The sequence below is a fragment of the Podarcis bocagei genome, assembly GCF_964188305.1.
Source record: "Podarcis bocagei genome assembly, chromosome: 12".
Classification (NCBI taxonomy): domain Eukaryota; kingdom Metazoa; phylum Chordata; class Lepidosauria; order Squamata; family Lacertidae; genus Podarcis; species Podarcis bocagei.
Genome location: NC_138137.1, coordinates 34,149,476 through 34,163,337, shown reverse-complemented (window position 1 = coordinate 34,163,337; position 13,862 = coordinate 34,149,476). Strand labels below are relative to the sequence as shown.

The 13,862-nt window shown below is 39.1% G+C and overlaps 1 protein-coding gene across 1 annotated transcript; it reads right to left on the bottom strand.

Annotated features, from left to right (window-relative positions):
* Positions 1–461: 461 nt before the first annotated feature.
* LOC308569326 (sterile alpha motif domain-containing protein 9-like) lies at positions 462–13,250 on the bottom strand. Its single transcript, XM_081163062.1, has 4 exons — positions 13,082–13,250; positions 12,493–12,546; positions 7,671–7,740; positions 462–7,136 (listed from the first exon to the last, which is right to left on the bottom strand). Exons 3-4 carry the CDS (start codon positions 7,682–7,684, stop codon positions 2,324–2,326), a joined length of 4,827 nt encoding a protein of 1,608 aa, XP_081019188.1. The 5' UTR covers positions 7,685–7,740; positions 12,493–12,546; positions 13,082–13,250; the 3' UTR covers positions 462–2,323.
* Positions 13,251–13,862: the final 612 nt, after the last annotated feature.

Genomic DNA, 13,862 nt, shown 5'->3' with positions numbered 1-13,862 from the left:
ATATATGCAGGTATGTTTATCAATCTGTGATTGGGTTTATATATGAAAAGGCATTTAAAAAAACAGGGCAGGGTGGCAAATGGTGGAGAAGAGTGTGACTTGCAACCAAATGTTGCAATGTGTTCAAAATTTCCAGCCACTCCATTCCATTCTCTCTTCCCTCTGGTTTCTTCCAGTAGTCGGTCACAAGTTAAATTCTGTGTCCATTGACCATGCTCAGTCCTCACTGGGCTGTTTTGTGCCTCTTCTTAAGGTTTGCCTACACCCAAAAGATTTTTGTACTACTTTTACATGCCTCTTATGTGTGAATGGTGCTGTTTTGGCTACATGAGGATCAGCACTTAGATAGTGAGTTTGCTAATAGTATAGTATATGGGATAATTAGGGATGGACAATTCTCAATTTTGTTTCCTCTCAGTTTCTAATTTTTTCTAGTCTTAAATTCACTCCACATTTCTGCATCAGCTTGTGAATTTTTTTTAATGCAAATTCATCAGAATTTTAGTGCAACTTTCTCCCAATATACACATTTTGGTATGCAGTTTTGCACAATGTCAACATTTTTAAAAGCAATTTCCCCTGTATAATGCATTTGATATGTTATTTTCACACTTTCCCCGATATGCACATTTATGAATACAGTACATTATTTGGCAGAAGAACTGCAACACAAAATTCAGAGAAGTACGAATTACAAATGACAACTATGTTTCAGTTTATGTATGGTTTTGGAAACTACAAATTAGATAGGTTCACATTAAAATCCTAATCATATTGAATTTCTCCCACCCTCCTATGGGTGGTACAGCTCTGTCATTCAGCTCATACCAATTTAGGTTATCATCTCTTAATCATCCCTATCAAATACCTTTCCATTTTCCTTTGGTAACATCCAAGGAAACATATTCTATGACATTCTTGGTCAGCTGAACCAGTGCTGAACTTCTCTTTGTTGTCCTGGGACACACCATTCTCTTATAGGCTTTCCATGTTCACGGTTCAGGTGACCCCCAAATATTTCATTAATCCAGCAGATTATAATATAAAAATCAGACCACCAAGATCAAGTTCTTATTTTATATAGATAGATAGATAGATGATAGATGATAGATAGATAGATAGATATAATACTATTGATGAATGGAACGTTATTTCTTACAACAAAAGAGAACACAATTTAAATGCTATTTACCCCTTTTCTCTCTGCTTCATCTTCAAAAGAAAACTAAGTAGGTACCAACCAACAATAAAATTAATAATTAAAAAAGTGACCAGAAGAGCAGAATATATAAGAAGTAAGCAGATAAATAGCATAGCCAAAAAGAAAAAGAAAAGCTGTTCTGAATATACATGCACTGGATTGTGTTGTAAATTAGCTGCATTTAAATCAGGGGCACTTAAATCATGACTAAGTATGGATCCAATACAATAGAGAGGCAGGGAAATAACAGACTTACAAAATGAAGTACAAGACAGAAATTAACTAAACTGACTGCAGAAGCCTCTTATGTTGACTCAGCCAGGGTTGGTTTTGTGAAAAGTATACTTTGTCTTTGCAATGGGACACATGACATACAAGATTCTTAAGGCAAAGATAATGAAATTGCCATATGCTATGCAACAGGCTGTGGTATAATCAAGTCATATTATATTCATGAATTGGTAATTGGACTGGCAGAAGGGAATATCATATTATTAGTTAGCAAAATCTACCAGCCCAGTTAGCATATGACTCCTCCCTCTTCCTCTGCAAAGATAAACTATAACGAGCTTTATTAGAAAAATATTTTTGCCTATGTATGTCTATGGCAGGGATGGGGAACCTGTGGCCCTCTAGATATTGTTGGACTCCAATTCCCATCAACTCCAGCCAGCATGGTAAATTGCCAGGGATGATAGGGGCTGTAGTCTAACAACATCTGTAGGGCCAAAGGTGCCTCATCCCTGGCTTTTATGCTTAAAGCTCAATCATTCTAATATAAAGCTTCTATTGCCCAAGGAAGTGACATTGGTTCATCAGCTATTGACCCATCTGGCTGTACTACAGATTGAGGAGACATCCTTGCCCTTCAGGACAAAGAGGGGGGGAAAGGATTGTATCTACAGCCAGCTACAATCAAATATATCCATTGAAACACTTAACTTGGGGTCATCAAGTTCAATGAGTCTGCTCTGAGTAAAATTTAGTTGGATACAGTCAAATATATTCAATTGCTATATCTGGTGTTAGGATAAAATGGCACGTGTCTCTTGCTGCTATAGACAAAGAAGAGGTCAAATTAAATTTACAGTAATGTACAACGGAATGTATTTTCAAAGAGGGTTAAATAATTTCTATGTCACAGGCTATCAAGCCTCCAATGGAAAACCCCAAGTAAAACGATACTCTTTCTACACTCCGACCACTCTTCAGCTGGCCTAAGAAAACAGGCCGTGCTTGTATTCTGATGTCTTCATCAATACCGTAATCGACATAGACGATATTATCTTCAGCCTTCCCATTCAGCCGAAGCAAAAGATGTTTGGCGTCCTCTGTTTTCCATATCTCTCCACTCTGCCACAGGCAACTCAGCTCATCATTCATCTTTTGCCTTGACTTGCCCCTATTCTTAGCAGTAACAGACTGATCAATTTTTCCTTTGTGAATAAATTTGCTCAGGTTGCTTCCTTTTCCAAGGTAGAAAAATGCTATAGGTTGTTTGGAACGGCACATTTGCCAGTACTGCCCATTAAATGCCTTCTTCAGAGAATTGAGGTATTTTCCCATTTGATTGGAATCTTTATCGAATTGCTTTTGATTTTCAGGCCAGAATAATAAAGAAGCCAAGAAGTATGGTTCTGGGAATCGATAATCTAGACCTACTGACTGTAAAATTGTTTTAAGCTGTTCTTTCAGTTCTAGAAAAGATGGTACCATCTTGGATTTTGGATTGAGGCAATGGAGAACAATGTTGGCCAAAATAAAATTCAGTTTGTACCTCTGCAAAGATTTGCTAGAGCTCTGATCAAGCAAAAGTGTATACTGTTTCACTATGTCCTCAATTTTGCTTTTAGCATTTTCATGATTGCTGAGATGTTCCAAAATTCCAGAAAACTTGTCAGCTTTGGAAGCTTCTAAACTCTTTCTATAATTTTCCACCTGCAAAGATGAACTCAGTTTTGAGTTCATTAGCCAGTCTGAATCAGAGTGGCAAAATGTTTCTGCATATTTTTTGAAAAATTCTTGAACCTTTCTCCGTATTTTGAGCTCCACGATTTCTTTTTCTGGATTTTTTGGCTTCAAAAAAACAAAGTAGTTCTCAAAAAAGTCAAATGCTTTTTTCAAATTTGTGTGCAGATTACTTAGATAACTAGCATATTCTTCCAGTGTCAATCTGTATTCTTCATTCTCTGTATCACCTGGGACTTTTGGAATAGCCCCATTTCCTGACAAAAACTGTATTATGTGTTTTCTAGAGAGTTCATCTTTTTTGTTGCACAGAGGTATGGATTCAATCATTTCTATAGCATATAGACCAGTTTCTATTTCTCCAAGGTAACCAGATGTATTATATGTTTCATATCTTCTCTTGTATTTTATACTCTGAAAACATTCTTTTTCACTGTCTTTATTTTCTGTTTGTTCTTGAGATTCTTTAAATGCCTCTGAGGCACACTTTGCAAGATTCAACAAACGTTTCAGAATTTCAACAGTTATCGATTTCTCTGCATTTTCTTCTAGGCAATGCTTTATTTCACTTTTATAAACTTGACCCAAAGTGTCTGATATATATGAGTTGTTAGGGGCACCTTTTTTAGCTTTTCTAGCCCACTCTAGTGCACGATTAAAGTTTTTCTCCTTGATGTAGAAATGCCTTGCTAAGGCTTGGCTGATAAATACATTTTGACTAAATCTGCAGGTTGCCTCAGTCAACACCCTTTCAACTTCAACACTCCTCTCTTCTTTTTGAATTGCTTCAATTAATGGAGAAAACAAAGTGTCTGCGTCATCTCCATGTTCCTTTCGGTGCCTTGTAAGCAGCATGCTTTGAACATCCTGCTGAAGTTTGTCTCTCCCTATGCCCATGTCATAAAATAAATTCTCTCTTAACAACAAGAGTGTAATCTTACTTTTTGTTAGTTTGTAAGTTTGTTTAAATTCCTCTAAGCATTGTCCAGCAATCAATGAATGACTAATACGTACCCCTTTGTATCGCCCACGTTCTTGCACTTCGGTCTGTATTATAATGTTGGAGCAGTTTCCCATCTTGTCATCCAGGTTTTCTGTACCCCAGTAAGCCTTTTTAGTACTTATTCCCAAAAATTCCTCGCATTGTGATACTGAAATCGTGGACTCAGTGACGTAAGAATTTAACAGTGCCAGAAAGGAAATAAGTTGAGCTTGCTTACTGCTAACATCCAAACCTTTTAGAGTGTTCTTAACTACATTCTCTATGTACTGCTGGTCAAAATTTCTTTTCATAATCATAAATGAGTAAAAATCTTCAGGATGATCATACTGCTCTTCAATTTCTTTCAGTTTTTCCTCAAAAGCCCTTTGTTCTTTCGGACTTAGTTTTTGTTTCAGTGCAATACTGTTCAAGCTGTTGCTTTTTGAGCTTTCCCCAGGATTCTGGGATCTCATGCAATTTAAGATTATAACTATAGGATTTTCATATTGAATACCCTTTTCTGCTATGACAGACTGCACAGCATGCTGTAGAAGGTAAACATTTTCTTGCTCTTCAAAGTCATCCACAAGTAGCAGTACTGGCAAATAATCAAACTTGTTTGATGTCCCATATGTAAGTAATGTGGTCAATTGTGTGGCAATTTCTGCAAAATCAACTGTTTTATTTTTCAGAACGGCACATCTAAATTTCTTTCTCAGTTCCCAGAGAATATGCATGGCTAAAGTAGTACCACCACAACCCGGATGATGATAAAGGTTGATAATTTTTGTGGGCGACTGTTTAGGAGACTGAGATCCTCTTTCAATCAGATCTTCAAGCATTTCATATGCATCCCGTTTAATAAAAGGTAAACAGTAGTTTTCAGAGGAGAAATAGAAATTCCACCAAGACACTTTCCCACCACGATAAAAATGTTCTTCTTGGGATTTTTTAAATTCATAAAATTTTTCTTTGTTTTTCTCAATTTCTGTGTCCTTGCATTCATTTTCACATAGTATTTCCAGTGCAGTCATAAAGTCTTCTTCTTTCTTTGAGAGAATTGTAAAGGAGCCCCCCTTTGATGGCAAAAGTCTCTGAGAAGTTTGGGTCACTGATTTTAGTTTTTGGATAGTACCATTCACCATTGGTAGGCTCAATTGAGATATGCACCTATCTGCTAGTGTGTCTGATTCAATAAATCTGGCTCGTAGGAGATCTCTCCAGCAAGGGTATGTTTGTGCCCCAATACATATACACAGCATATCATCAAGTCCATTAAGTTCTTGATAAAAAGCACAGAAAGCTTCTATCATGGGATCACCTGGATCTTCCACTTTTGACAGCATGAGAAACACCACCAAAAATTTTCCTCTTTGCATTATATCTGGATGGGATAGAAATGAGATCAGTTTCCTAACCTCAGCTGCCTTCTGCTGCTGCCAGAGTTTAGGACTCAAGGGTTGATATGCTTCACTGTTCAAGTCTGACCTACCGTTGCAGAAAATCCAACTTGGCTGCTGATAGAGATTAAGTTCTTCAATTGTTTCAGAAGTTGAATTCCCAGGCTTCTGGTACTGCTTTGGAAAATGAAGGTTTGCAGCTCTGTCTTCTCTGAATGCTTTGACGACACCATTGCTTTCTGATTCCGGGTCAAACTCTAGAACAGCAAATAACTTTATTTCCTGCAAGAAGTTTATATGCTGTGTCTGATGTGGATGACATTTGTTTGTGACTAAAATATACCAGTCATAATGGGAGTTATCTAGTAAGTCTCTGTTGCCTGTGAGCAAACTCACCAGCTTACGACCTTCCCCATCTATATTCCTCCTTTTTTCTCCATGTTTTTCCTCAGCTTCTTTTCTGTCCTCTGCTAATTTCTCCAGTTTGGCCAAAAATGATTTATGTTCTGTTTTACCATTAGATTTTAAGAGGTTTTTGGAAGATGCACCATCTCTTATAAACAAACATGGATCCCATTTTTTAGTCTTAAAACTGTAGTTCTTAGTAGGGAAATATTTAGATAGGCAACTAGAGTACTTTGGAACCACATCAACTTCAATAACAAATGTTTCTGATGGGATGCTGTTTTGTTGCAATACTTCCACAAATCTAGGTTCCCTAATGCAATCTTTTGCAACACCAGTGACAGCATCTCCAAAGTATTTGTTTATTAACTCAAAATAGCTAATATATTTCTCTTTATTTTGAACTTTTACTCCAATAATTTCTCCATGTGGCTTGTCCCGGACTCCCAAGTGGATAGTACCATTGGTGCGGGAGTTCATGCATGCTGCAGCAAATCTGAAAACCTCATTGCAAAATTTCATCTTCATATCCTCCTCTGTTGCATTTTCTGTATTTGTAAAGAGTTTAAATTCATGGACTGGATCAATAAGATTGAGGGGACCTGTTTCAGGTATATGAAGGACATAATGTTGAATATAACGATGGCTAATGTGAAACTCATCAAAAGGGTAGGGTAGACAAGTTTGTCTAGTTGGAAGCTGGTTATTTCCATTTCCTTGGTGAGCCATATCTTTTCTTGTTTCTTCAAGTACAGATTCTGGTGGCTCAGTGGATTTAGATCTTGCAAACGCTGGCGACGCATCAGCACCGGCTGAATTCTCTTTGCCATTTTCTTTCATTGCACCTGCATCTTCACTTTTAATTGAAGAGTCAGTATCAAAAGGCCTTGCGCGACATTCTTGTCCAGAAGAATTGCTAGGGCTTTCACCTGGAACATCCTTTTTCCCCAGTGCGTGCATTATTTGGCAAGCTGGGCCATGGGTTATACCCATTTCTGTGAGGTCTTGCTTGGTTAAAAGCTTCAAAACGGCGCCTGTCACATCTTGATGAAGAAGGATGTCGCCATGTTTCTCCTCAAGCTTAAGTTCATTTATCACCCATTGTTTTACGTGTTCCTTAGTCCAGTCCTCAATTTTTTCAGGCAAATCTAGCTGGTTGCTTTTCTTGATATTTTTAGCCCTTTTAAGAAAAGAAAAAAAGCAATACACCCTGTTAATGAAAACAAACCTTTTCTTTCTACACTACATTCAACATTTTGCAAACACCCCTTCATCAGCATCAGTGTTATTTAACTTTGATTTTCTTCATGTGAATGGACTATACAGCCCATCATCCTGTTGGAGATGAATAGAGTTGTCCAATCTTTAGCGACCCAAGGTCAAAGAACAATGCTATACACAATCCTGTCCTATGTCTTGCACCACACATCTAAAAAGATTTAAATGGATAGGCTTCTATTTAGTGGGAAGGAAGTTTACATTTTGGAGATCAAACTCAGATTTTTCAGTGAAGTTAATTTGAAAACCCTGATGTTTAAATCTCGTTATAACAAAGGGTTGCCATATTTCAAAAAGTGGAAATACAGACACAAAAGTTGTTGAGCTTTTTTGAGCAAAGTTTATGAGTTATGTCCAGGAAATTTCAGACATATGGCAACCCTATATAACCTCCCAAATCACTTGCTATATTTTTGTTCATTTTAATTCAGCTTACCTTTTCTTCCCCATATTTGAGTTCTTCTGTCAGTTTGGTGTGTAGTTGGTCTTCCTTATTAAAATGACATCTGAAAGCCGGAATACCCAAACCAAGAAACATTTACTCATTTTCAAATAGCTGCTGTATAAGTTAATCAAGAAGAAATAATACAACATATAGAAGATAATCAAACCCTTACTTTATGTGGCTTAGGAATATGTCCATCCACTTCCACATTAATTAAAAATAAAATAAACTTCCTATGTTTACATGGGCCTTCCACTGATTTGTCATTTACCACTAATGGAATGTTAGTGCAAAAAGGTGAGATGTGAGAAAATAATGAATCAGAAGACAGGAAAATGTAGAGATCTAGAGGAATCAAAAATACTGCATCTCATGGTTAGAAGTCACTTGTTTTCTTTTGCTTAATTTTATTTTTGCTGAACTCCATTTCCCCCCAATATATTTTTGTTTGGTCCAAGTCCTTTGGAGCCCAGTTTGCCTTTTTGCCTTCTTTGTTTTAGAGAAGGGATTTCTTGCTTTGAGCATATTCCACCCTCAGATTTGTTCTTAGCCATTTTCTCTGAGTCAGCCTTTTGAGGCCAGATATTTGACTCATTCTGTGCTATAAATCAATGCATTTTTATTTTACATTCTGTTTATTCCCTTGCACGGCTTAGACCATTCCAATTTTCAACATTTTCCCTCAATTTTTACCTGAAATGATTTCCCATTTGGACCATTCTGGGTCCCCTATACACTAGATCAGAGGTTCTCAACCCTTGACCAACCACATTCTTTCTGTGGTTCCCCAGTGGAATACTTGGCAAAAACTTGTGTTGTTTCATCATTTAGTGGTTTTGCCTATGATTTCTTTTCAGGCTTAAAATTTAAGCAGTAGAGCTTTGAAAAGGCATTTAAAAAATAATGAGTCATTTATTGCCCTGCTAAATGTTGCTTTTGTAAGTTGGGGAAAGATGAAAACAAATTTTCATAATAATAATAATAATAATAATAATAATAATAATAATAATAATAATAAAATTTGGAAAAAATATACCAAATATAATTCACTATTTTGCAGCAGCCAACATACTTTACAATTCTTAATCTAAATTTGGTCATTCTCGCAACCATCTTGTGATGGTTCAGAGCAGGGACAGTGGAGAGTGGACTTGCTGCAGGCTGCTCAGTCAGTTTCATGAAAATTGATTCCAGGAGTCTTGTATTCAGACTACACATTGCCCACTTCCCTATACCATACTGTGACCTAGAGCACAGATTGCAACCACTATGGCGTGCCGATCGGAAGAAGCGCAGTTTGAATCCCCATGATGGAGTGAGCTCCCTTTGCTCTGTCCCAGGTCCTGCCAACCTAGCAGTTCGAAAGCACGCCAGTGCAAGTAGATAAATAGGTACTGCTTCAGTGGGAAGGTAAATGGTGTTTCTGTGCACTCTGGTTTCTGTCACAGTGTTCTGTTGTGCCAGAAGCGGTTTAGTCATGCTGGCCACATGACCTGGAAAGCTGTTTGTGTACAAACGCTGGCTCCCTCCACCTGAAAGCGAGATGAGCATCGCTACTCCATAGTCGCCTTTGATTGGACTTAACCGTCTAGGGGTCTTTTACCTTTTACCTTTTTACTTTGGAGAAGATACGAAACAGGCTTCTAATGGAGTCCAAAATGCTAGAAAATCACTCTCACTCTCTCCTCCCTTTCCTCCCCCCCATTTTTTTTTTTTTTAATGTGAACCACCTTCTCGGTTGTCATTTTTGGGCATTATATCTGCAAAGATGGAAGTAATTTCCTCCCCAGAAATCCTGCAGCAATTTCCAATCAGAAAAGTGCACTTTGAAAAGCGGAAAAACATCTCAAACCAAGGGGATGCTTTTGCATTCTCCCTTCCCTCACTGATTGTTCTCAAAATTGTGGGGCGCAGCCTGGGCCCCTTAGAGTTGGTGCCTTAGAGTTGGTGATGCACCAACCCTAAACTCTCCCAGACAACTTCCAACTTGAGCATGATCCTCCCACATGTGACCACACAGACATGCGGTGCCTGGCACTGGCGGAGAAACGGGGGTGCAGAGGGAGCGGACCGCCCCCAGCACCACTATTCTGGTAGGGTGCCATTGCGGTGCCCCCGACACACACCGTGCACCCTCTGCATGCCGGGCACCACGCCCCCACAGGCAGCACGTCACGCCAGAGAATGTGCGCCACACCCCTGCAGGCGGTGTGTCACACCCCTGGGTAGCTTGCCACGCCTCCAGGTTGCACCAGCCACGCCCCTGTCTGCTCTCTGCCCCCGGTAATGAAGCATGCAGCTTCACCACTGGTGCCTGGAACCTGGAAGTGGGGAGCACCCTGGAGAGTCCTAGTGGCTTGCGAGAAGATGCTCCCCAGAGGCTGAAGAGGACACCCCCTCATAAGCCACTAGGGCTCTCCAGGGTGCTCCTCACTTATGCACATTTCACTGATGCATGTGGGGGCTTCGAATGTGACCCCTGCATTAGTTGCCTGTAATAGCCTTTTTTTATCTAACCACAAAGCCATGTCTCCCTCTCCCAGTATTTTGCTTCCAGTGGAGGGCAGTTACATAGTTTTATCTCTGGGGAGCCGGGATCTAAGGCATCAGCCACGGCCCACTGGCTGAGGATCATTGCACTAGATAATAAAATTGTAGATCCTAGGTTCCATCTTTCTCAATTCCCCCCATTAGTCTGCAGAAACCATAGTTCCTCGGATCCCTGCCCATTAGTCTGCAGAAACCATGGTTCCTCGGATCCCTGCTTGGATTGGTAGCTACAACCTCCCACCCCAATGTTTAAGCTATAAGACTGGGAATTCAGTAAGCTTTTAACTTGGTGGAAATTTTGGGAAGATATAATTTAGGGCTTAGTAAGATACATTTGCTTTGGGTAGCTGTTTGGCTATTTATGTTTATTTTCCAATATTTCACTTATTGCAGAGTTTACATTTCCATCATTCCTGTACATTTAAAAATAATTAAAAAATAATAATTGTTGATCTGACTCAAGTGCTTTGTGGGATGGAGGGGTGCTGCTATACTAGTTTTCCAACAGGTGGGTTGCTATTTCATACCAGGAAGGGAGGAGGGTGATGTGGCAAGGAGGGCGATGAAGAGCGATGAACTGGCAGAAGGACTAGTCTGGCCCTGCTGGTGCATTTGCACTTGCATGTGTCTCAGCCCATTCTGACATTCATTCATACATTCATCTGGCATATTGTGTTCCGCTGTAATTAATCTATTTTGCACAAGTCCTTCTTCCTCTGCTATGTGGAAATGTAATCTCTAATGTGGAAATACACACTTCATACTGCGCAATAGACATGGATATTTTAGCCATCTATGGATATTTAAAAATCAGCTGCCTTGCCTTTGTGATTTCTTTCAACATTAACAAATTTCCAGAGGGGCAATCCTGTTATTCTGTAGCAAAACCAACCAAGTGCCTTGCGGCACCTTAATGACAAAGTTGATGAAGTAGCTAACAAGTAATCACAAGGCTGCTATGGCTAAAATTCGAAGCGTTTCTAGTCAGCGATAACTCTTAATTGAATCCAATGAGACTCATAGTCGCACCTTAGTTCTCGAACGAAATCCGTTCCGGAAGTCCGTTCAACTTCTAAAATCTTTTGAAAACCAAGGTGCGGCTTCTGATTGCTTGCAGGAGCTTCCTGCACTCAAGCGGAAGCCGTGGAAGCAGGGTCAGATATTTGGGTTCCAAAGAACATTCACAAACCGGAACACTCACTTCTGGGTTTGCGGTGTTTGGGAGCCAAACGTTTGAGTTGCAAGGCTTTTGACAACCAAGGTACAACTGTACTCTTAGGGTGCAATCCTAAACCCACTGACGTACAGTGCTACCTCTGGATACGAATGGGATCTGTTCCGGAGCACCGTTCGCATCCAGAGCAGAACGCAACCCGCATCGACATGGTCCTCCAAAGCTTTTAAAGATTAAGTAAAAGAGAGAATGGTTGATAAAGTGCTCATTTGTTTCCCAGTTTAAGGACCTTCACTGGGTTGCTGAAGGTTGAGTTTTGGTCTGACCGACAAGCTATGTTTGCTCTGTGTGTGTGTGCACACCACACCAAAGCTGTTTTGTTTAAGTGCATTAAGGTGCACCACACCTATCAAAAACTCTCAGCTTCTCATACCAATATGTGCGGATTGGCTACATTCCCAAAATAGACCGATATTGGACATTAGTATTCAGAGATCCTGACTAAAAAGGTTCAAATCTCACATAACTCCAGTCTCTCACTCTCACATACATCTCTCTGCCTCTCTCTGCCCCTATACAGGCAAAAGAAGTCGCTGCTATTCTCCCTCCAACTTGGCTGCCAGCCTGACACCCATTGCCGCCAATGACGTTTTTTGCCCTGGTGGTGAGTTGGTATCCTTGCCTCATGCAGTTCTGGGTGACTTGGGTCAATTGGCCAGTCACAATATGTAGCACCTAACCAGAGATAAGTACACCATAGACAGTGTGGTTTAGCAGTTAGAGTGGTGGACTGGGACAGAGACCCAGGTTCATATCCCCACTCAGCTACGAATCTCACTAGGTGATTTTGAGTCAGTCACTATCTCAGAGCCTGACCCGCCTCACAGGGCTGTTGTGAATATAAAATGTGGGGGTGCAGGGGCAGGGGAAACAATGTATGGATTTGTAATAGATCCTATTAAAAACACATTTCCACCCATTAACAAATATTAATTGTGACTGCAAGGCTTACATGGGAGAAAACTGAACTTCATAGAACTTACTTCTGAGTAGACATACATAGAATTGCACTCAGAGATTAATGCTTACCGTTATCTTGAAGTGCTCAGGCTTTACAACTATTTTAACTGAAGAGCTGCAATTCTGGGAAACGAAACAAAAACGAAAGCAATTATGGGTGTGACACATTCCATCTCAACTCTGTATGTTTTTCACCAATTTAATTTATCATTTTTTTTACTTTGTTTTGCACTGCTCAGACTATTCCTTATTTTAAAAGTGAAAAGGGTGTTTTAAAAATACTTGGAAACTACTTAATTAATTTTCGGAAGGGGAGAAAAATGCAGGCAGCTATCTAGCTCTATTACAGAGGGAGAAAACAATTTTAAAAATCCACAGTTACTTAAATACTTAATACTTTTTCTGAACCCCAAAGTTTTCAGTTTGGTTTCTTAGAACTAATTTAATAAAAGTTAGACATAATACTGAGTTGCTGCAATAAGTATTTATCCTATAAAACACAATTATCCTATAAAAGAACTCTTTCACAAAGACAGTCCGATGCCCCATAAATTTATTTCCATATAGTACAAAGGATACAATCATTTTAATATCACTTTTCTCTGGCTTTTGAGGAAGTATATCTTATCAGTCTTCATCTCTATAATAAATCACTTACCAAGATAGTTATGCAGACTCCATGCCACAAATGCTGGATAAATACATTTTGTTCAGTCAGAGAAACCCAAATATCTCTGTTCTTGGTTCTTCTGTTAGTTGCTTCTTCTGTTAGTTGCAAGAGACAAGCACATCTACAAAATCACTTTGCAAGGGACTAAGAAGCAGGGTTTTTTTTTGCCAACTCCTGTCACATGATCTGCAAGTAGCAACGAGGCAAGTTGGCTTAAAAACAACAAAAAACCACTTCCTCAACCATTGTTATTCACTGAGTAATATGTACAGTAACACCCGCTGAAAACATCACATAAGTACCAGATAATTTTACTGACTAATCTTTGAAAGCTTCTGATATGGGGTATGTGTTTCTATCTCTGAAATCAATATAATGTTAGGGATACATGTATGAACTTTTATGGCTATAGCTCATCCACATTCTAAGACCATGCAGGCACAACAAGGGATCATTTTCAAGATACCACATCTATGTCAGGAGCTTTTCAGATGCAGATAGAAATTTATATTTATTTATTTTATCATTTTAGATAATCTAAAGATGAGAGAATCTCTCACCTTCAGTTTGTTTTCTCATTTCCCCCATCTTAAGTTCAGTTCCCCGCATTTCCACATCAGCTTTTGTATTTACTTATTTTTTAAAGTCATTTTGAAAATTCATCAGAATTTCTCTTAATGTGCACGTTTGTATGCAATTTTGCCTAATATACACATTTTTGCAAAGCATTTTCCCCAATAGAAGACGTCTGTATGCTATTTTTGCTAAT